Genomic DNA, 22,560 nt, shown 5'->3' on the forward strand with positions numbered 1-22,560 from the left:
TGAATTATTCTTCTGGTTGCTATAATAGTGAATATTATAATAGTGTATAGAGTTCACTACAGAGAATTATACATAGCATTTCTCCACCTAGTAATACAGATACTTAGATCTTATTTATGCCCTTAAAGAGTCAAGCTTAAAAGACTATGAGTTTTCTTTCTTTTCCCTCTGTTTCTTATTTACCTTTTCATCATCTTTCTCTTGATATCTGTGGTTGAGTGTCAAACTTTCCAATTAGTCCTGGTCTCTTTTGTGCAAAAACTTGGAATTCTTCAATTTTGTTGAATGCCCATACTTTCCCCTGAAAGTATATGGTTAGTTTCGCTGGGTAGTTGATCCGTGGTTGCAGGCCCAGCTCTCTTGCCTTTCTGAATATTGTATTCCAAGCCTTGCGTTCTTTTAGTGTTGAGGCTGCCCCTATTTTCTTTATAACACTTCTCTACTATACTAGCATTTTGTATGACTCACTCATCCCTTGATTATCTCATGTCACCAACCTAGAGCCTAGCCATAAGGTTTCTATCCAAATTATCACAGAACCAAGTTATGTGGTAGAAATTGGGAGGAAGGAGTGAGATGTAAAAGGAGAGGAAGCTGTTAAAATGGGGCCAGGAAACAGCTCTGGGGAACTGAGGTAAGGAAGCTTTTCAGTGGTTGGGACAGCCTTGTAGCTCATGCTTGTAGAGCCCTCAGTCTGTCTAAAAACGTGCACCTAAACTTCTCCAGATCATACTCATGGTATCTCCCTTCACCTGAATTCCTGTTTTCCTCAATGGACTAATTTAGTTAGGTATATAGAAAATATAATTTTTTAGCTGTTCCTCCGTTCTTCTGCTTTTTACTTTTGTAAAAAAACTTCTGGCAACCCAAATTAACCTGAAGTTGTTCAAATCTCAAAGATGAAATTCAGGATTTTCTGTGTGAATAAGAAGAATTTCAAAAGCGTGAGAGTGTTTGAATGCATGCACATGTGTGTGTGGAGAATACTTTGGAACAGAGGTATAGACTTATTTGTTGAAGAAGCAAGAAGGCTCAGGTGCCTGGGTTCTACCCAATAGTTCCTGTTAACTACTCAGCCCATCCACTTCTTTGTTTTTCTGGGGGTTAGTGGGTGACTCATTGGAAAATTACATGATGTAATTCCTCCCAGACATTTTTCCAAAGTTTGAAATTAAGTCATAGTGATCACCATGGACAGGATTAAATAAAGTCGCCAATATGTAATCTGAGTGCAAAGTGAAGGGTCTGGTCTCATCCTTTTTGACTTGGGGAATAGTGAGGCTGATTCCACCCCCACCCCACCAAGATTTTGGTTTATTACATACCTTCTTCAAAGGGAAAGTATATCAGTTACTTAATGTGTATGAAATTCAGAATCAATTTCATTGTATTGTTATTTTCCATGTCCAAGGTATCAAAATGAGTGTCTCAGTTGGCTCCAAATATCATTTGTAAAGAGCACACCTGAAGGGTGAGGTGTTTAAAGGCACTCCTTACAGGATTTGAGAGTTGGAAGGGCCTTTAACAGCACACTCATTCATTGCAATGCCAATACTTTTTAAAAATGGGTTTTTGCTTTAAAAGACAATAGTAGGGGGCAGCTGGGTGGCTCAGTGGATTGAGAGCCAGGCCTAGAGACAGGAGGTCCTGGGTTCAAATCTGGCCTCAGACACTTCCCAGCTATGTGACCCTGGGCAAGTCACTTAACCTCCATTGCCTAGCCTTTACCACTCTTCTGCCTAGGAACCAATATACAGCATTGATTCCAAGATGGAAGGTAAGGGTAAAAAAAAAAAAAAAGACAATAGTATTTATATCTTATTTTCATCATACTTTTCTCCTCATGGAAAAACTCCTTTAACATAGCAGGCCTGTTTCCTTCTTGGCTGGGTTGTAGTTTAAGAGGCACTTCTTGGAGTTGGGACATAACCCACTTTAATCTCCATGTGCCTGCAGTAAGTTTATTCTATTCTAGGTTGCCAGTCTGTACAATTATATTTTCTTTTCCCTCTCCTCTGCATTCCAGTATCCCACTGTCATGGTCTCTCCCTCCTGAGTCTATACATCCTATCCCTTTAACAGTGAGATTGTATTAATGATCAATTATATTCTGTGAGGAAGTGTGCTGTAATGTATCTTCATTATGTGGATTCTTCTTTTATAGACAATTTTTGCCTAAAGGATTTTGAGTTTATTACAAGGGATGAGGAATACTAAAGCCATCTTTGGTCTCAGTTCCATTGTAGGGAAGCCCCCATCTGGCCAGATTGACTTATTGTGAGCTGACCTATGACCTATTTAGTATTTAAATAAATCTGTGTACTTACATGCTCCCTCTTTCTTAGCATGTTGCTCACAAAGCTCACGTAGTTATTGTCTACAGTTATGATCAGCTTCAGGGATCAACCATAATGGACTCATGATGAAACATGCTAACTACTTTCTTATAGAAAGGTGATGGGTTCAGAGTACAAATTAAGACATATTTTTTAAAAAGTGGCCAATGAGGGAGTTTGTTTAATTTTACTATATTAAAAGGTGTTTTGTTTTTCTTGTTTTCTCACTGGGGGAAAGGGAGGTAGGAGGAAAGAAGGGAGGTCTTTCTTTGAAAATCACATAAGATTTAAATTTTTAAAATTCCAGGGACATTTGTCAGAGGTGAGGCTTTTACTGGACTTGAAAGATTTCTTAAGCTAACCCTTTTGTAAAAACCTTTACCATTTTTCTTTTGAAAAGCAGAAACCATGGTGTAGAGGAAAGTAAAGTAAGGCAAAGAGGAATATTCTGTAACTAATTCAAGGTAGTAAAAGGCTATTCTGTTTTGTTAGTAAGAATAGGTTTGATAATAAGTGAGAATGGGTACTTCAGGAAGTTCTCAGGATAGCAGTGGGGTGCCATACCTCATCACATCCTATGTGGAACCATCGAATGCCTCTGTGTAGCTCCATTACTTGATCAATCATTGTACCCACTAATGCCAGGGATTCCTCCTTGTGGGGATTTAAAGCATTTGGGAACAGCTCTACTTCACGGAGGTGAGAAAATTGCTCATGCTTCAGAACAAACTGTAGGAAGAGAGAGTCAGTTTGCTCAATCACAAAGCAAAATTAGACAGGATGCTTCTTGTCAGAGGGGTGGGGAACTACAAGGACAGAATACTGTATAAAATGTCATGGTGTATAATACTATGTAATAATAAGGTTGCATTCAGGGTGGAGGGAATTTTGGTTTAATTTGTTTTCTTTGTTAGAAGGGAAGGTTCAATTCATAGATGGCGGTGGAGAATATTTCCAGAAATGACTATGATATAAGAATTTATTAAATGTCTACTATATAATAAGCATTATTATGTGCTGGGATTTTTTTTTATTAGTCATTTCAGTCGTGTCTGACTTCATGACCCCATTTGAAGTTTTCACGACAAAGATATTAGGGTGGTTTGCATTTTCTTCTCCAGTTCATTTTAGAGATGAGGAAACTGGTGTAAACAGGATTGACTGACTTGCCCAGATAACACAGTTAGTAACTGTCTGAGGCCAGATTTAAATTCAAGAAGATGAGTCTCTTTCTGATCCCAGGCCTGGCACTCTATCCACTGTGCCACCTCTCTGTCCTAAGTGCTTGGGCATACCAGTATAAAAATGAAACAGTTACACTCAGGAAACTTACATTCTGACAGGGGATATAACATGTACATATAGGTATATTCAAAATGTATGCAAGATAAATAGAATAGTTTCATGTAAAAGGTACCACGGAAAACAGAAAATGAGATCTCTACTTTAGAAAAATCATTTTAGCAACTGTGTGGAGTATGTATTATTGCTGAGGGGAGAGACTTAAGGCATGGAGACCAATTAAGAGGAAAATATAAAAGTCTAAGCAAGATAAGGGCTTTTTGGCCCTCGTAGGGTGATAAGTCATGTGCAAGAGAAGAGGACACATGTAAAAGGCAGTAGAATTAAGATTTGGTAACTGTACATGTTGGGGAAAGGGAGAAGAGAATGAGATATCAAGGATAATGTCAAAGTTATGAATCTGGGTGACTAGAAGGATAGTGATGTATACATCAAAAATAGTGAAGCTCAAGTGGGAGGTAGATTTAAGGGGACTAGTTTTGATGATCAGTAAGGTTCCATCCAGCTCTAAATCTACAAACCTCATTTCTACACATTAAATATTTAGTTCATCACTTACTTCCATGTGTCCAAATGTTTGCACTAGGGGAATCACCTCTAAGTCATGTAGCTTGGCCAAATGAAGAATTTCTTTGATTTCCGAGTGGCTAGAGGAATGATTTAAGAGGCAAGTTAATTAAGCTGTTGAAAAATACAGTTTTTGCCCATACCCTCACCAAGAAATGACAGTCTATGCCAATCTTCTGAAGGATATCCTAAGAGAACTATGTCACAGTCTTCATTATTACAAAGCCTTCTTTTAAGGGGATGTTGGGGAAAAGTATTTCCTCTATGATATGGATGAAAATGATGATGCAAATAAGCACTTAAAATAAAATTTCTGAAGGACCTGAAAGAATTCTAAACTTTTCCTTAAAAGGTTTGGAGTAGGTTTATTATATATGTGCTTCCAGCTAAGGAAATAGAGGCTGTACCTGAAATACTATTAAGTTTAAAAAATAATAACCTTTTAAGGCTTATTAAGAAAAACTTTTACTTAGTTTCATTAAAAAACCTCATTTAGGATTATAATGGATGAATTTATCTAACTTTTTTTGAAGCTATTTATACTTTCTGTATCTGTAGTACTTCTTGGGTTAATTAGTACTGTATCTGGTTACTAATACTATCTAGTATTATCTCTTAAATAAAGTAGATCTTCCTTTAATTTATCTTGAAAGTACATTTTTCTGACTTCAAGGAGTCCTTGTTAGCAAAGTCTGTCTACCAATCATGATTTTATAGGTTTTTAAGATTTTATTTATCTTAAAATTCTTAACCTTCTGTCTTAATATCGATTCTAAGACAGAAAAGTAGCAAGGGCGAGGCTAGAAGTAAGTGATTTGCCCCAGGTCACATAGCTAGGAAGACACTAGAAAGTGTCTGAGGCCAGGTTTGAACCCAGGTCCTACCGATTCCAGATCTGGCACTCTATTCACTGTGCTACCTAGCTGCCCCTATATTGTAGATTTTTAACTTATCCCTTTTTAGCTTTTATCTTTTTGGTCTGAAACATTTTAATCTAACGATATAAAATCATATTCACATTGCATTAATACTTATAGGTGGATTGGTTTTCTGTTCTTTAAAAAAAAAAGGCACCTCTGTAAACCTCAGAGACAAGATAATATAGTGTATAGAGAGATGGCCTCAAAGCACCTTGGTTCTAGGTCTTATCTCCAACACATTCATGATTCTGGGCAAGTCACTCAACATTTCAGTACTCTAGGATAGTGGTATCAAATTAAAATAGAAATAGGGCCACTAAATGCTATATGAGGACCCCTAAGGGTCACTGACTTAGAAAACCACATATTAGCATCATTTATGTTCTACTGTATTTTTATTTTTTTTGTTAAGTACTTCCCAATTACGTCTTAATCTGGTTCAACCTTCCTCTTCTCCTGCTCCTTTCCAAAGGGTTCTGCTTTAGGCTACTCATAACATTACAAATTATAGAGAAAGTGCCAACCTACAGTGGTAGAGGGCTTTTCCTTATCTGAGAATTTCCTCCCTATATAAACCTACATATTATTGATTTTCTCATAATAAAATGTCATTGTCCTATTACTACAGATTGCTGCTATATCAAAAATAATGTGCCCCCCACCAAATGCTAAATAACCATAAATGTTAAATTCTTAATTCTCCAAGCACCCCTTTGAGTTTTTTTTTCCTGTGGATTTCCCTGGCTTTCCACTTTCAAGTCACTATTAATCTAAGATGAATCCATTCCTGGACCTCCTGGTTACCTCAAAGCCCTCAGGATACCTGTAGGCGTGCCTGGCCCTCAGGAGCTGTAGAGGTCCCTCATAGGGAAACATGTCCTCATATTCAATGAGGAGACCATTGGCACCAAGGGCATGGAAGAGAGGGAAGATCTGGGGAAAAAAAAGGCACAAAGTACTAAGCATAGCTTGGACTAGATAAGTTATTAGAATTGAAATTTGAAATCTACTATCTACAAAGGGAGTGCCAACTCATTTATACCTTAGTGTTAATTCTTTTAATCAATTCAATATCTAGCTAATATCAATATATAAACAGGAATTTTGACTATGGATATAATGCTAAAGAATTAAACCAGCAAGCAGGTAGGTTGGAGTCTAAAGACACAAAGACTGATAATGTATTTAGTAGCTAAAGGGAAGCTATTAAGTCTGTTCTTTGACATTGCTTCCTAATCTTTGTCTGGTAGGTGATATAGTTACATTTTAACTACTGATGACTGGTTACTTGGGATGCTGGAATGAATTGGAGAAGGGAGGGAGAAAAATATGATATATCTATCACTTCGATGTGAAGTTAATTTGAAGGCAGAGGCTATGGTAATACATGTTAATATCTGTACACTGAACCTGAAACAGAGGTGGGATTGAATGACATATGGGGAGGGCCAGCTGCTTATGTCAGGAAAAAGGGTTGTGGTTTACTGTGTATAATATACAATGTTTAGATTCTAAGTTAGAATGTTACCAAATCTGATCCTCATTTCTCTTTATTAGAAATCATCAAATGCATAAGTATGTTGCATGTGTCTAGTTCTCTGTGAGGTAGGGGTGAGGTATGATGGAAAAGGGTCCCAGTGCTAACACAAAGTGCCTGAGGTGATGGTAACAAGCTAAGTTGCTGGACAAGGTGCTTTCTTTAGTTTCAACAGTGTAATCAACTTGATGTACTCCTACCTCTTATAGAAATCAGATATTCACTGACATCCCCAAAGTCTCCTTAGTCAATATTTAGTCCCTTTCCTCTCAAAAAGCAAGAGATAAATTTACAACAGAAGAGTAAAGTTTATATATGTATGTATAAATATAACATATATAATGTGTGTGTTAAATATGTTATATACACGTAATAATAAACATTTATATAATACTTATGTGTTAGGCACTATGCCAAGTGCTTTTAACACAACAATCTGTTAGTACCCCCATTTTATAGATCAGGAAACTGGCAACAGGTTTAAGTGACTTGCACAATGTTATATGGTTATAAGTATCTGAGGCTGGATTTGAAGTTGGGGCTTCCTTGCCCTTGTCCACTGCACTACCTAGCTGCACCTACTATATAATAGGAATCCCATGTAGGCCAAAGCTGTCATCTTTGTCCAGAAAAAAAGTGCCCAGAGGTTTACTTTAGTTAGGTGGGAATCTATTATTTGTTAAATTTTCAGTGTAACCATAGAAATAAGTACTACAAATCAGAGTCTGATTTATTCTTCTGCTCATGTCTGTACTTAGGAAAGTGATGGAGAAAATGTTGATAATAAAGATTGAAATTAAAAGTAAGGCCGGAAAACATTTTTTTCTTTTAGAGAGCTGGTTGTTAAACATTTACCAGCACCTTCTGGAAATACCTCTTTCTCTCTTCCAATCATCCAGTCTAAGTCTCTTCCTTTCAAGGAAGGTTGGCTCTGCCCAGGCTCTCAGCTCCACCACTCTTCCTAGGAAAAAGCCAGTGACAATTTCTCTATTCTTTTAACCCAGCTCTTCAACTTAATATCAAGAGGCAGTAAAGTATAGTAAATAGAGTGCTGCACTCTGAGTCAGGGAGACGCAAGTTTGAATCTGGTTCAGATAATATACTCTTTGTGCAACCCTGGGCAGTTTCTTAGCTTCTGCCTGATTCATTTTCCTCATTAGTATATTAGGTTTGTTGTGAGATTAAAATGAGATGCAAACACTATGTAAATACTATTTGTTGTTAATTATTAATATAACTTCCCCCCCCCCCCCCCACTATCCATGAGCTGGTCAAAGATACACAGTATGCATGTTTTGGGGAATAAGAGTTATATCTACTTATTCAAGATTATATAATCCCTATACCCAAAATGCATTAAAAATATAACTTCACCAAGGGGTGGAGCCCAGTAAATTTTTTAACTTGAGATACATTTTGTGGATAATAGGTTGGGATAAGAATGAATTTATGATAAGAAAGGTAAGATCAGGTATTTGAGGGGCTAAAGTGAAGAGGGCAGAGAGAGAAGGATTGAAGAAACTAGCCTACTTGTTGTCCCTCACATAGAGCAATTCATCTCCCATCTCTATGATTTTGTACAAGCTCCTTTGGAATGCATTCTTTCATTTCTGCCTCTAAGAATCCCTAGCTTCCTTAAAAGCTTAGCACAAGTGTTATTTCATACACAAGAGCTTTACAATGCCCTCTACCTTGCAATTTATACTGAATATATGTTTATTATACATGAACATGTGCTTCCTACAATATAGTGTAAATGCCTTTGTATCCCAGTGCCTACCACTATGTTTGGCATGTGACAGGTACTTAATAAACATTTGTTGCTTGATTGAAGAGGAAACATGTAATAGCTATCTGCCTACTCAGAGACTCTTCTTAGCTCTCTCTAACTTCTTCTTTTTCACAGGTATTCATGGACTTTCCTTTTATTCTGTACTACTACACTATATTCCCTAATTATAATTGCCTCTTTAATAGATTAACAAATGTTCGCTTAATTATTCTTTTTAAAAGTTAATTTATTTTTTAAATAATATTTAATTTCCCCCCAATTTCATGTAAAAATAATTTTTTAACATTCATTCTAAAATAATTTTGAGTTCCAAATTCTCTTCCTCCTTTCCACCCTCCCTGATAATGGTAAGCAATCTGATATAGATTTTACAAATTCAATCATGTAAAACATTTTCCCATATTAGTCATTTTGTAGAAAAGATCTCAAACAAAAAAATTAAATATTCTTGGAGATTAACATCAGAATCATAAACATGAAATAATTGTTAGTTCATGATTACTTGGACTAGTGGAGGAGAACCAGGGTTCAGATATTTTAAAAATGAATAATTCCTGAATTTTTGGCATATGCAGTTTGATTTGTTGTACTGTCTGGCTTCAAATAACAATGAAGTTAGTTTTCCCCATGTATACTGACTGATATGGTCAGGAAGATAAAAAAATATGGCCAGTGGCAGGGCAAATCCAACCTCAGATTAAAGTTTGCTGCAAATAAAAAGTGATTTAATGTATATTAGATCTAATCTACTGGGAAAAGTGTTGAATTATGAGTCAGGAGAGAGATTCAAATACCAGCTCTGTCACTTTCTTGTTGTATGGCTTTCTCCCAGTCCCTTAGACTCTCTGGGTGGACCTATTTATATTCACTTTTTGTAAAAACCTGTAAAAGGCTAGGGTTGGGCTGAGAACCTCCAAAATTCCCTTCCAAATCTAAATTTATGATCCTATAAAACAGGGCATTTCCTTTTTAAGTTTAAGTTGTTCCTTTTGGCTCCCTCTTCATGCTCCTCTGACCATCCTTGCAGATTAGCCTGAGCAGTTTTCTTAGAAGTTGTCTCTAAGCATTCCTCAAGTACAAGATCTAGCATACATCAAAGCATATCCTTAATAAATGAATTTGGTTGTCAGATAGGGTGCCCTAAGGAGACATCAGATATATCCATTTTACTCCAAAGATTAGAAATACCGCCTTATAGCATATTTGGGCATTGGACTGATTCAGAGAAACTCAAACTTCCTGAAGAATAAAGCAGGAAAACTAACATTAAAATGTTAACACAAAGTTAAAGGATAAACCCCAGCTGACAAAGAGCTAGAAACTGAGGGGATGCCCATCAATTGGGGAATGGCTAAATAAGTTGTGGCAGGTGATTATTACAGAATACTATTTTGCAGCAAGAAATGACAAGGGGGTTAATTAAAAATGGAGAGACCTGCATGAAATTATGAAAAACAAGATGAGCAGAACTAAGAGAATGTTGTATATAGCAACAGCAATATTGTTTGAAGAGTAACTGTGAATATCCACCTTCAGAGAAAGTACTGATAAATAGAAATATGCATGACAAATTTTTGCATGTACATTTTTTTTGGTCATATGGTACTTTCTCTAGGGCAGAGTGTTGAGGGAGTGAGACACTCTGGAACTTTAATGTAGCCAACAACAACAACAACAACAAATCCCAAAGACAAGTACAATCCTTACCTCTGCCAGGTATAAAACCTTGGGGGGAGCTCCTTTAAGGTCCAAGTGTACTAGCTGCATTTTGAATGGTGAAGAGCTTGACATTTTGATATTTATTAATGCTTTTTCTCCCAAGTTCTCTAGTATGGGCTCTTCTACCAAAAGAAGAAATTAAGAGTTAAAAATTGGACAACTTCTTGGCCTTTTTGATAGTTCTTATATTGGCTATAGCCTCATTTAGCTCTCCAGGACAGTGGTCTCCAAAGTCTTTGTGATTGTGGGGAATCAGAATGGGAAGGTTGGTCATATGCTACCCTCCCCACAACAGCCAGTTCTGGCATGTCTAACACAACCACATCTACTCTTTATACATTACAGTTTAACAAGCTACCTTAGCTATATCACCTCCTAGCCAGGATCTTAAGGGCAGTTATACTCTAATCTCAACTCAGGTAGTAATAGTAATAGTTGTGCAGAAGTCACTGGGAAATCCTTTCTTCATGGTTTGAATTGAAATTTTTTTTGGGAAAAATTATAAATGGTAGGGGAAAGGAGTCTATATAGTATATAGGTAGTGTGCTAAGCACTTTTTACAAATATTATCTCATTTAATCCATTCTGGGAAGGAGGTACTACAATTATCCCCATTTTACAGTTGAGAAAACTAAGGCAAACAGAGGGTAATTGATTTGCTTAGGTCGCACAGCTAGCTTACTAGCTTATATATGAGGCTGGGTTTTGAACTCAGGCTTTCCTGACTCCAAGGCTTACTGCTCCATCCACTATGATACCAGCTGCCTTAAGAAGGTTCATATATTTTGTTTAGGCTAATATTAAAGTTATTTCACATTCTTTGAGTTCATGCCAGTTAGGAAGCAGGGAGGAGGAAGCCCTAGAACATATTGTGTTGGGCAAGAAAGCAGTCTGGAAAAACAAAGCCAACATAATAAAAGTCAATAATAATTTGGAAAATGGGTAATTCAAGGTTTATAAACTGACTATATCTAAACTGAAATAAGAATTCTGGTTTTTGATGTAGCGATGTTTCTAGGTACTTAAAATAAATTTTGAATGGAAACAAGAAAGCATAATCCTACTAAGTTTGTATAATTTTACTAAAAAAAATCTTCCCCCATGAAATCTTTTAGACTGACTATCATAAAGTGAGTATAAACACATAGGGGCAACTGGTAAGTATTTGGTAGAGAAGCTCTCTCAAGTGTTGACTTTTTAAAAAAAAGTATAAACTATTTCCATCTAAATGTGGTTGTCAATGAAACAACACTTTTCATCAGTACAAAAATTCTATTATAATCTCCATACACATTCTGAATGCCTGCTCCCTGTTTTCATAAAGACCTCTTCCTTCTATTGCTCTTCCAATACTAGTCATGTAAAGAAATCAAGTCCAGAAGCAGCATTTGCTAAGTTCTTATTATATACTAGTTATTATGCTTCAACTCTCACATATATGCCAAAAAAAGAGACAGTCCCTGACCTTACATTCTATCAGAGGAAGACAACACATAAAAGGCAGCTGAAAAAGGGAAGAGGATAGACAGCAGAATTGGAGCTTGGTGGTAAAGTCCAGAGAATGGGCCTTTGCTCAAAATGAGGGTTCTAGGAGTAACTCATCAGTGAGAGAAGAGGGTCACAGAAGAGGGATAAGGCAGCTGAAGCACAGTGGCTAAATCTGGAGGGTGGATCATGACTGGTCTGGACCCTTCCTCAAAATGGAGGATATGAAAACATTAGAATGTTAACTGCAGCAAGCATGATCACAGTTTCTTTAATAACACAAATTATTATGAAAGCATAATGAAAAGAAAAAAGAAAGAAGTGGATATTTTTCAGTCATGCTGACATTTCTTTAGGTTCTTTAGCATGGAGGATTATAAGTATGTACTTTATGGCTGATCTGGATTTACTTTCCCTATTCTTCTTGAGAGTGATTGGGGTCTAATGGGGGAAATCTGACTTTTCTCTACCTTGCCTATTCAGAACAACAGAAATCTCTGAAAGAACAGTAGGATTTTATACTTATTTTGACATAGTTTCACATTCCATTGTACTTCCTCCACCTATCTATTGGCCTGGCCTGCCTGCTAGATAAGAAGTAAAATGTCATTCCATCTAGCTCTTTTTACAGATAATGCCTAAGCCTGCCCTAATATGGGCACCTCCTCTTCTGTCTCAAATTTCTTTTCAGCTACATTCAGTTGCATAAAGCTCTAAGAGAACTCTATCTTCCCAATGTTGATAATCTACATGAACCTCTTTCCTCGATGATTGACACCCACCTGCCATAACCCTCTACATTTCAGTGATTCTAACACCCCAACTGTCATTATTCAAATCTGTTCTCTGACCCCACTTACTTACTCCCTTATTTTCATTCCTATCGACCACACCCCAATCTAAAAGTTGAATTCTAAAGCTATCCTTTTCTCATGTTCCCTGGAATTCTTCCTGCACAGGTAACAAAATTGCTCTCAGTCGAGTTTCCTTTTCTACTCCTTCCATTTTTTGTCTCTCATTTGAGACCTGGCTCCTTCCTGATACCATGGCCTTCCTGGGCACTCTTTCTAGCATTTATGCTCATATTCCTAGACTCATTAGTCAAGTCAACTTGCTTCCTGTTGCCATTTCGAATTTTCCCCTCTTCTACTATCACTCAATAACCTTTCCTCCTTTGAGGTTTACCCAATCCACATTTACCACCTAATCAGGATTTTGGCAGTCATTACTGACTTCCAGGACATTACTCTTTTCTCAATGAGTTCAATGCCTGGCTCACAGACTTTTTCTTCTAACTTCTGCCACATAACTAGGGGATTTCCAATATATTGATATTCCTTCAAATACCTTAATCTCCTGACTCCTCAATTTTTTTTTTAACCCTTACCCTCTGTCTTGGAGTCAATACTGTGTATTGGCTCCAAGGCAGAAGAGTGGTAAGGGTAGGCAATGGGGGTTAAGTGACTTGCCCAGGGTCACACAGCTGGGAAGTGTCTGAGGCCAGATTTGAACCTAGGACCTCCCGTCTCTAGGCCTGACTCTCAATCCACTGAGCTACCTAGCTGCCCCCCTGACTCCTCAATTTTTAAAATTCATTTCTCAGAGTCTTTTTCTCAGCCTCAACTCAGTTACACACAAAGTTACACACTTGATCTATTACAATCACCTATAAATGTTTTACTTTCTATGTTCATGAATTCTGAAATTTCTTTATTGGGTTGAAGTTATCCTTCCATTTTTTCCTTCTACTTTTCAACCCTAAACCCTGCTTACTGTAACCTCTAATATTTCAACCCTTCAGTTCTTTCCCAGGCCTAACTACCACTAACTTCTCCGTCAAAGTGGCTACAGTTGCCTCTTTTCTCCATTTTTGACCCTTGGTGAACTGCTTCAATTTAACACTATCTTCTTGAGTCTCTTGTTTCCTTATTCTGTTGTCAACCTTGCTCTACCAAGCTTCAGACTTGGATTATGTCTATACTTGCTATTTTTAGTCTTAACTTATATGCTGCCAGACAGCTATGACACAGATATGAGACAGAGAGATAGAAAAAAATCAAGGAAACTATGCTGACTGGGTCCACTATAGGTTTACATTATATAATTTCAACTAGGCTCTCACTATTGCAAGGCAATCCTTTTCTTAAGTCCTTAAACAGAATCTTACCATAGTGGCTTTCCCAAACCTTTTTATCCTTCCTTAAGCATTCTATAGATCATCCTCTTTTTAGCTGAAAATCTTGCCTCATTCACTGAAAGAACTGATGTCATTCACTTCTTCTTACTTATCAGACATCCCTCTGATGCCTTCTGCCACTATCTTCTTACCCTGACTCACACAAAGAGGTGGCCCTTATTTTTGCCAAGGAAAACCCCTCTACATGTACATGTGATCTCATTCCATCCCATCTTCTCCAATAGATTTCCCTCTCATTATCATCCCTATTTTCTCACTTATTATTATTCACTTATCTATTTCAGCATACTGGCAGATTCCCTATTGCTTTCAAACACACCTGTATCTTCTTTGTCCTCAAAAAAACCCCTTAATTGATTTGTCTATCCTCACTAGCCTTCCATGTCTGTCTTCCCTTTTCTGGCTAAATTCATTTTGAAGGTCACATCTAACTGTTGCCTTAACTTCCTTTCCTCTTATTCCTTCTTAATTCTCTACAGTCTGGCTTATACCCTCATCATTCAAATGAAACCATTCCCTCTAAAGTTATCAATAATCCATTAATTGCTTTTTCTCAATCCTAATTCTTGTGGGCTGGACAATAAACATTTATTAAGTACTTATTATGGGCCAGGTACTCTGATAAGTACTGAGGATACAAAAAGAGCAAACAGACAGTCCTTGTCCTTAAGGGGCTCATGATCTAATTGATGAGACGTGAGCAAATATGTACAAAGAAGTTATTTATAGGATAAATACAAAATAATTAAGAATAGGAAAATATTAGAATGAAGAGGATTGGGAAAGGCTTCCTATAGAAGATGGGATTTTAGTTGGAACTTAAAGGAAGACAAAGAGATCAGTAGGTTGAGATGAAGAGGGGGAGTTTTCCTTTTATGGAGATAGCTAAAGAACATGCCTGGAGCTGAGAGATGGAATATATTGTTTGTGTAATAGCCAAGAGGCCAGTGTCATTGGATTAAAGAATATATGGTGAGGTATAAGATGTCAGAAGATTGGAAAGGTGGGAGTAGACTAAGTTATGAATGTCAAAAAATGATTTTGTATTTGATCTTGGAGGTGACAGGAAGCAACTGAAGTCTATTGAATGGAGGTAACATGGTCAGACTTTAGGGAAATCACTTTGGTGGTTGAATGGAAAATGGATTGGAGTGGGGAGAAACTTGAGGCAGGCAGATCCATAAGAAAGCTTCTGAAATAGGTGTGAAGTGATGAGACTGGATATGATATCTATCCATATATAGAGAGATATATAGCGAATGAGGAGTTGAAGATGACACCTAAGTTTTGAGCCTGATGGATTGGGAGGACGGTGATGTCCTTTATAGTATTAGGGAAGGTGGTGGTGGTGGAGGGTTTAATGGGAAATATGATGAATTCCATTTTGGACACGTTTAAGATGTCTACTGGTATGTAGTTCAAGATGAAAGGCATCTGGAGATGCAAGATTGGAGGTCAGCAGAGTTTGGGACAGGATGAGAAGTATTAGCATAGAGACGGTAATTAGATCCATGGGAGCTGATGAAATCACTAAGTGAAGTAATATAGAGGAAGAAGAGAAGAGGTCCCAGGACAGAAACCTAAGGGTCACCTTGGTTAGAAGGTCTGATTAGGAAGAATACCCAGCAAAGGACACTGAGGAGTGGTCATCTGAGGCAGGAGAACCAGGAGCCAGAAGTGTTCTGAAAACCTAGAGCATAGAGATTATCAAGGAAGAGATAAAGATCAGCAGTTTCAAAGTATAAAGATTGAGAAGAGGTCATTGCATTTGGTGACTGAAAGATCTTTAGTAATACTGGAGAGAGCAGTTTCTTGTTGATTTCTCTGTAGCCTTTGAAAATGTTGATTTCCCTCTTCAACTTTATTCTCCTTCCTTTTTAAACTTTTTTTGTGACATGATTCTATCCTTATTTTCCTCCTACTTATCTAGTTTCTCCTTTGCTAGATCTTCAACTAGGTTGTGCTTGCTAATTGTAGGTGTCCCCTGAGGATCTGCCTTGGGCGCCCCCCCCCCCCCTTCTTTTCTCCTCCTATATCATTTTGCCTGGTGATCTCATCAGGTCCTATGGATCCAATGATCAACTCTATGCTGATGCTTCTCAGACTGTTTATTCAGATTCAATGTCTCTCCTAAACCCCAGACTTTCATCTCCAAAGGACTATAAGACATCTTGATGTCCTATAGACATTTAAAACATTTCCAAAATTGAACTCATTATCTTTCCCCCTAAGTTTGCCCATCTTCCTACCTTTCCTTTCATCTTGGATGTCACTACCATACTTCTAGTCATTCAGGCTTGAAACTATCACCTTCAACTCTTTATTTTCTTTCTCTACCCATATTCAATCATTTGTCAAATTCTGTCAATTTTGAACTTGTTGATTTTGTAGATGTTTTGTAGCATCTAGCATATATGTCCCCTTTTCTCTGACACTGTTACTACCCTGGACATCCAGTAGACATCTCAAACATGTCCAAAACTGAACTCTATCTTTCCTCTTAAACCTTTCCCCCCTCTTACTTTCCTTTTTATTGTAGAGGGCAATACTCTCCTTCCAGTCCTTCAGTCTTGCAATTTAGGAGTTATCCTTGACTTCTCACTTTCCATATCCAATCTGTTGCCAAGGCCTGTCTATTTTACCTTTTTTACTCCCTTCTCTCATTTGATACTGTCACTACTTTGGTACAGGCCTTCAAAACTTCATGCATGGACTAAAGCAATAATCTGATTCTCTGACTCGTCTCTTTCCTCTCTAATCCATCTTTCACTTAGCTGTTGAATCATTCCTCTTCCTGACTTACAGGTCTGACTACATCAACCCCCTAACTTACATTCAATAAAGTCTAGTGCCTTCCTATTACCTCTAGGATCAAATATTAATTCCTTTTCAGCATTCCTAGCTCTTCGTAACTTAGCTCCCTTAAAGAAGGACACCTAACTTTCTTCCCACCCCATGTGTCTGTCATTTAAGGAGATATTTCATTTCCCATTTCTTCATTTTCACCGTATATCCACCCCCATGCCTGGAATGCTCTTCTTCCTTATCTCTGTTTCCTGAGTTCTCTAGTTTCCTTCAAGGCTCAGCTATAAAGAAAACTTTCTTATCATAGTTAATCCTCTATTGATTTTCTCCAATTTATGATGTATATATCTTGTTTGTACATAGTTATTTGCACATTGCCTTTCCAATAAGACTAGCAGCTTTTTGAGAGCAAGGACTTTTTTGCCTTTCTATGTATCTCCTACTAAACATAGCACATGGCTGGTTGGTTGTTGTCCGCTGTACTTGAAAAGGACCAAAATGGCATTAGTGGTGGTATTTTTTGACTTGCTCATGAATTGTATTTAAGTAAGGCAGAGTTGTACAAAATCATGGCCTAACTTTCTCTTCCAGTCACCAAAGTCTAGCAGCAAGACAAAAGTCAAGATGACTGTGATGGTTCAGGCTTTTTTGATGTCTAACCAAGCTCTAAGCAGTCCACAGCACCCACTTCCACCACCCTTACGGTTGTTGGAACAAACTATTCTCATCTCATTCTTCTGTCAGGGAAGTCTTTACATGTTCTCAACTCACTGAAAGGTTTGAGGTCTGTTGGTTACCTTTAACCTTATTTACCTTGCCTGCAGAGTTGGTTTATCTAGCAGATAGTAGGCACTTAAATGCAAGAATCATATACAGGATGCGCAGCCAGGGAAGGTTTGCATTTTGACAGGAAATCCCAAATTGTTGTGATTATAGATCTACTGTAGTAATAATGGGCTTTTTTTTTTTTAAATTAACATGTAGCAATCACTCAGTAAGTACTTATTTCATGCTAGATACTGTTCTAGATTCTAGGGATACAAATACAATGAATGAAACAACATTAAAAAAACTGAGGAATAGGTCTTGTTACTATGACAGCACTGAACCATACCAATAGATTTTTTTAAAACCCTTACCTTCTGTCTTAGAATTGATACTAAGTATCAATAAGTATCAATAAGCAAAAGCTAGGCAGTTGGGGTTAAATAATTTGGCCAGGGTCACACAACTAGGAGGTGTCTGAGGCCTAATTTAAACCCAGGACCTCCTGTCTAGGCCTGGCTCTCTACCCACTAAGCAATCTAGCTGCCCCATTGATTCTAATGGGTAATTTGTGGTTCTTGCTGTTCTCTAAACATAATCAATGCCTTTGCTGAAGTCTTTCTTCTACATTTGGAATGCCTTTGTCTTCTGAATTAATTGATAAATATTCTTTAAGACCAAGGTCAAACATTATCTCTTCTATGACTCATTCCTGGAGCTCTCTAATTGGAATCTTTCTCTTCTACCTCCAAATTACCATAATACTTTATATCTCTCATATTTGTCTATTACATTTTGTAACATAGTTATTTATGTACATACTTGTCATCTACATAGGTGAGGAGGCTGACTTATTTTCGAAACATTTTATTCCTTCCTAGAATATTGTGCTCAATAAATTCCAATTTGTTGCCTATACATACCCAATGATTTTATAATCATGTATTATATACATGTTGGGAAAAGGGATAAAGATTCCAGTGATTTCACTGATATAGAAAACTCCCAGTTGAGAAAATTCCTTTACCCAATGTAAGGTGGGTTCTTCTCTGTGACTTAGTTTTAGAGAGTTAACCTAAGAGGTTGATTTATTTGCATAAGGCTACAGAGTCTTTCTGGCTCCAAGGCTAGCTCTCTAGCTTTCTATCCATTATATTGGGGTTGACTCTAGATATTATCATACGTTATTTGCTATCATACATCAGCACATATATGTAGAAATATACTAACATTGATCAGACATACCAATAAATTTACCTCATTAATTACAACTGGCTAGTCAGCCAATAAACATTTATTAATTGCTAGGTACTGCACTAAGTGCTGGAGTTACAAAAATAGGCAAAAGATAGTCCCTGCTCATGGCCTAATGGTTAGAGACTATAAATGAACAAATAAGTACAAACAAGCTATATACAGGATTAACAGGAAATAACAAAGAGAAGAAAGGGACTAGAATTAAGGATTGGAAAAAGCTTCTTGTAGAAGACAGGAAGCAAGAAAACTAATAGGCAGAAATGAAGAAGGAAAACATTCCAGTCATGTGGGACAGCCAGAAAAAATGCTTGAAGTTGAGAACTATAATATTTTGTTTATAGAACAGCAAAGAGGTCAGTGTCACTCCTGAAGAGTATGTGGTGGGGCATTCCAGTCTTTATACGCTGGAAGGGGATGAGGGTGGGGGTGGATTATGAATGCCAAATAGAGAACTGATGGCAAAGAGAGGATTTCATATTTGATCCTGGAGGTGATGAGGCTTGGAATCAGAAAGATATGAGTTCACATTCAGCTTTAGACACTATAGCTGTGCAATCCTGGGCAAGCCACTTAACTTGTTTGCTTAATCCACTGAAGAAGGAAATGGCAAACCACTCCAGCATTTTTGCCAAGAAGACCCATGGACACTCTTGGTATGCTATAGTCTACAGCAGGGGTCTGCAACATATGGCTCTTTCTGCAGGAGCCATGAAGTCAATTTTTTTTCAGGCGCTGTTACAGGAGCATGCACTGTGAGCACTGTACAGCTCTCACGAAATTACATTTTAAAAAATGTGGCGTTTATGGCTCTCACAGCCAAAAAGGTTGCCGACCCCTGGTCTACAGGGTCATGAAGAGTTGGACAGAGGGGAGAAGGATGCATATATAAAGAGATGTTGCAAAGGTGAAATCAACAAGTTTTGGCAATAGATTGCATGTGGAGTAGGGGGAATGGGGCTGAGAGATATCAAGGAGTTGAAGATGATACCTATAATGGACTGGAAGGATGGGGTTTCCTCTAATAGTAATAAGGAATGTAGGAGGTGGCAGGGTTTTATGGAAAAGATAATGGGAATTTGGTCATTTACAAAAAGCTGATTTTATCAATGACAAAATTTTTTGCTAAACAAGGAAATAATGAAAACAAACCTTAAGGTGCTTGCTTAACCTTTTAAGCAAAATAATTTCAAATATTTTAGCAAATTAATGACGCAGAATTCAAATCTTGTTCTGGACACCTGGTAGCTATAAAAGCCAGGACATATTGCTTCCCCTCTGAGGCTGTTTTCTTCATCTGTAAAATGGGCTTAATAATCTATCTCCTAGAGTTGTGAGACTCAAATAAGATAACACAGGTAAAGAGTTCTGCAAGCTTTAAAGAACTACATAAATGCTATTATTTTGCATTGATTTCTTAAAACATAAGGGCCCTTTTTAGTTACCTACTATTTATTCTGAAACCTCTCAATTCCCCTGAGGGAAAGCTTTTCAGTCACTGAAACAGGAAAACACAAGCTGATATATTGGCAAAAAAAAAAAACCCAACAACAACAACAAAAAAAAAAACAACCAACCCACTACAAAACTGACTTCACAGGATAACAGGAAAGCAGTATAGTATAAAAATTATTTTGTTGAAATGGATTTTCATCCATTTCAGAGCTAGAAGTGGGTTCACTGGTCCAGGCTTTCAAAAGAGCTAGAATGGGTTCACCGGTCCGGGCTTGAAAATTCCTGAGTTACGCAGGTTTTTCTACATAATAGTATTTGAATATAGTACCATGGAAAAGTCATTCTTCCCCCCAACCCCTCGCCCCGTCCCTTTCCTATCTAGTTGGATAAGAATCCACACAGTTTGGGAAAATATTCCTATAACGCAATCGAGAAAGAGAAGAGGGAAAAGCTATCTCGACTTGGAGGGTTCTACCTGGCTTTTGCAATTAACCTCGGTGATTCTGCTGTTGTACAGGGCGCTTAGTTCTGGGGCCCGGGGAAGGCTCCACGCCCCGGCTACAAACGAACCGAACTCGCGGCAGCCGGGGTAGAGGAACCCCATCCGCATGTGGTCCAAAGTCTTCCGGGGCATGGACATCCAGGGCCGGGCTCTGAGAGCCCGCGGGTCCGCTCTATGCAGGGTAGAGTGTTAGTCCAGGCAGCGGAGGGAAGAGAACACTAAGCTCAGTGCAGCCGCACATCCTCTCCTCTTTTCATTTGATCAACCTCAGCCCCCAAATACCCAGGCTTTCCTGAGAGTCCAGGAAGAAAAGCCTCTAAAGGCTCCGAAAACCCCAGAAGGCTCCACCCGTTGTTCCAGTTTCCCCGCAGCTCTACCGCCGCTAATCAGTCTGCGTACCTACCACGGCCCAGCCCCTCCGTCCCAGCTACGGCAAAGGTAGCTCTGAACTAGGCCGCCAGGCCCCAATGCCGATGGCCGATCGCATCGCTCTGAGATCCACCTAGACTTAAGAGTGTCGGCGCGCCTTTCGGAGGAGGCGTGACTGAAGCTCACTATTTCTGCACCTCTTAGGCTGACGCCAGTACTATGGCACCCCTGAGGCGGAGTGGGACTAAAGCTACTGAAGGCTGCTCGTCGGGCTGGGTAGATTTCGCAGAATCGAGGCCCCTGGACAGGTAGCGGCGGTGGTGGCTGTGCCGGTGCCGGGGCGGGATGGAGGAGGGCAAAAAGGGAGGGGCAGCTCGGCTCAAGCCCTGCTTGGTCTCCCTGTTGACCTGGACCGAAAAAGGAGCCACCGGGCGTTTTGGCGGTCATTCCCGTACAGGGCTCTGTCTTTTTCGATCTTTGTTAGAAGAGTTATGGGAGAGGCCTGGGCTGTGCTGCTCTCTCTTTCTGGACCTCTGGCTTGTTCCTTCAGGGCCTTGCTCTTTTTATGGAGTTATGCATAAAAAGCGCTCAGTACAGATTTGCTGATTGATTTATTGATGGATGACAACTTAAAAATGGTGACCCAAGGATAACAACAGGCAGCTGGTGGCACAGTGGATGGAGCACTGGGCCTGGAGTCCGGAAGACTCATCATCCCGAGTTCAAATCCCATCTCAGACATTTACTAGCTCTGGGATTCAGAGCAAGTCATTTACTCCGTTTGCCTCCATCTTCTCATCTGTAAAATGAGCTGGAGAAGAAATGGCAAACTACTCCAGTGTCTTTGCCAAGAAAACTCCAAATGAAGTCACTGAGAGGCAAGGACAAGTCTGAACAAAAGCAACAAGAGTACATATTTAAAATAGAGAAGAATATCTTTGTTTGCTTTCGAGTTCAACTGCACAGGTTAATTAAGTTGTACTAAAATTTGTGGCCTTTTGGCTTTTTCCCGGATCTCCTATCGATATTAGTACAGGATATAGAGGAAGGAATGCTTGTCTCAGTCAGGAGACGCAAGTTCCTTTCCAGTTCTTGCTCTGCCACTAACTAAATCTGTGACTAAGCAATATTTGATCTTTTAAAATGTGCACACTTGATCCCTTTGATACTGATTTTTGTTAAATGCATTTTTCTTTGCTCCTCATCGTCCTTTGCACCATCTCTATTTGCTTCCTCATTGTTCTTGTTTGTAAAATAGAAATAAGAATATCTTCCCCATAACTGATAATAATAAAAAAATGATACTTTTCCTTAATTGATACAAATTAATGTATTTCAGTCAGTTGCCTTTTCTCCTTCATCTGCTACTTTAATTATTGTCTTTGACTTCATTTGGTTTATTTCTTTTTGTTTTTTGAGGGGTTAGCAGAGAGATTTGGGTATGGCTAGAAATTTTACCCTATCTTGGAGCTATTTTTTAGACTTAGGACAACCTAGCATAGGAAAGCTTATCTGTGAAATAGTCTTTGACTCAAAATCAATACAGTGATCAATT

The 22,560-nt window shown here is 38.3% G+C and overlaps 2 protein-coding genes across 2 annotated transcripts in view; one reads left to right on the forward strand and one right to left on the reverse strand.

Moving 5' to 3' along the window:
* The window catches only part of HEXD (hexosaminidase D), a 47,660-nt gene extending 26,594 nt beyond the window's left edge, over nt 1–21,066 (reverse strand). The window contains exons 1-5 of the mRNA XM_044671827.1: nt 20,610–21,066; nt 10,162–10,295; nt 5,949–6,058; nt 4,198–4,285; nt 2,901–3,065 (exon numbers count right to left, since the gene is read on the reverse strand). Of these exons, the coding sequence (XP_044527762.1) occupies nt 2,901–3,065; nt 4,198–4,285; nt 5,949–6,058; nt 10,162–10,245 (447 nt within the window). The 5' untranslated portion in view covers nt 10,246–10,295; nt 20,610–21,066. The remainder of the gene's footprint in view (nt 1–2,900; nt 3,066–4,197; nt 4,286–5,948; nt 6,059–10,161; nt 10,296–20,609) is intronic.
* Nucleotides 21,067–21,191: 125 nt separating this feature from the next.
* OGFOD3 (2-oxoglutarate and iron dependent oxygenase domain containing 3) overlaps nt 21,192–22,560 on the forward strand; it is a 69,651-nt gene continuing 68,282 nt past the window's right edge. The window contains exon 1 of the mRNA XM_044672766.1: nt 21,192–21,313. Coding sequence (XP_044528701.1) covers nt 21,225–21,313 — 89 coding nt within the window. The 5' untranslated portion in view covers nt 21,192–21,224. The remainder of the gene's footprint in view (nt 21,314–22,560) is intronic.

Source organism: Gracilinanus agilis, chromosome 4, assembly GCF_016433145.1.
Source record: "Gracilinanus agilis isolate LMUSP501 chromosome 4, AgileGrace, whole genome shotgun sequence".
Taxonomy (NCBI): Eukaryota; Metazoa; Chordata; class Mammalia; order Didelphimorphia; family Didelphidae; genus Gracilinanus; species Gracilinanus agilis.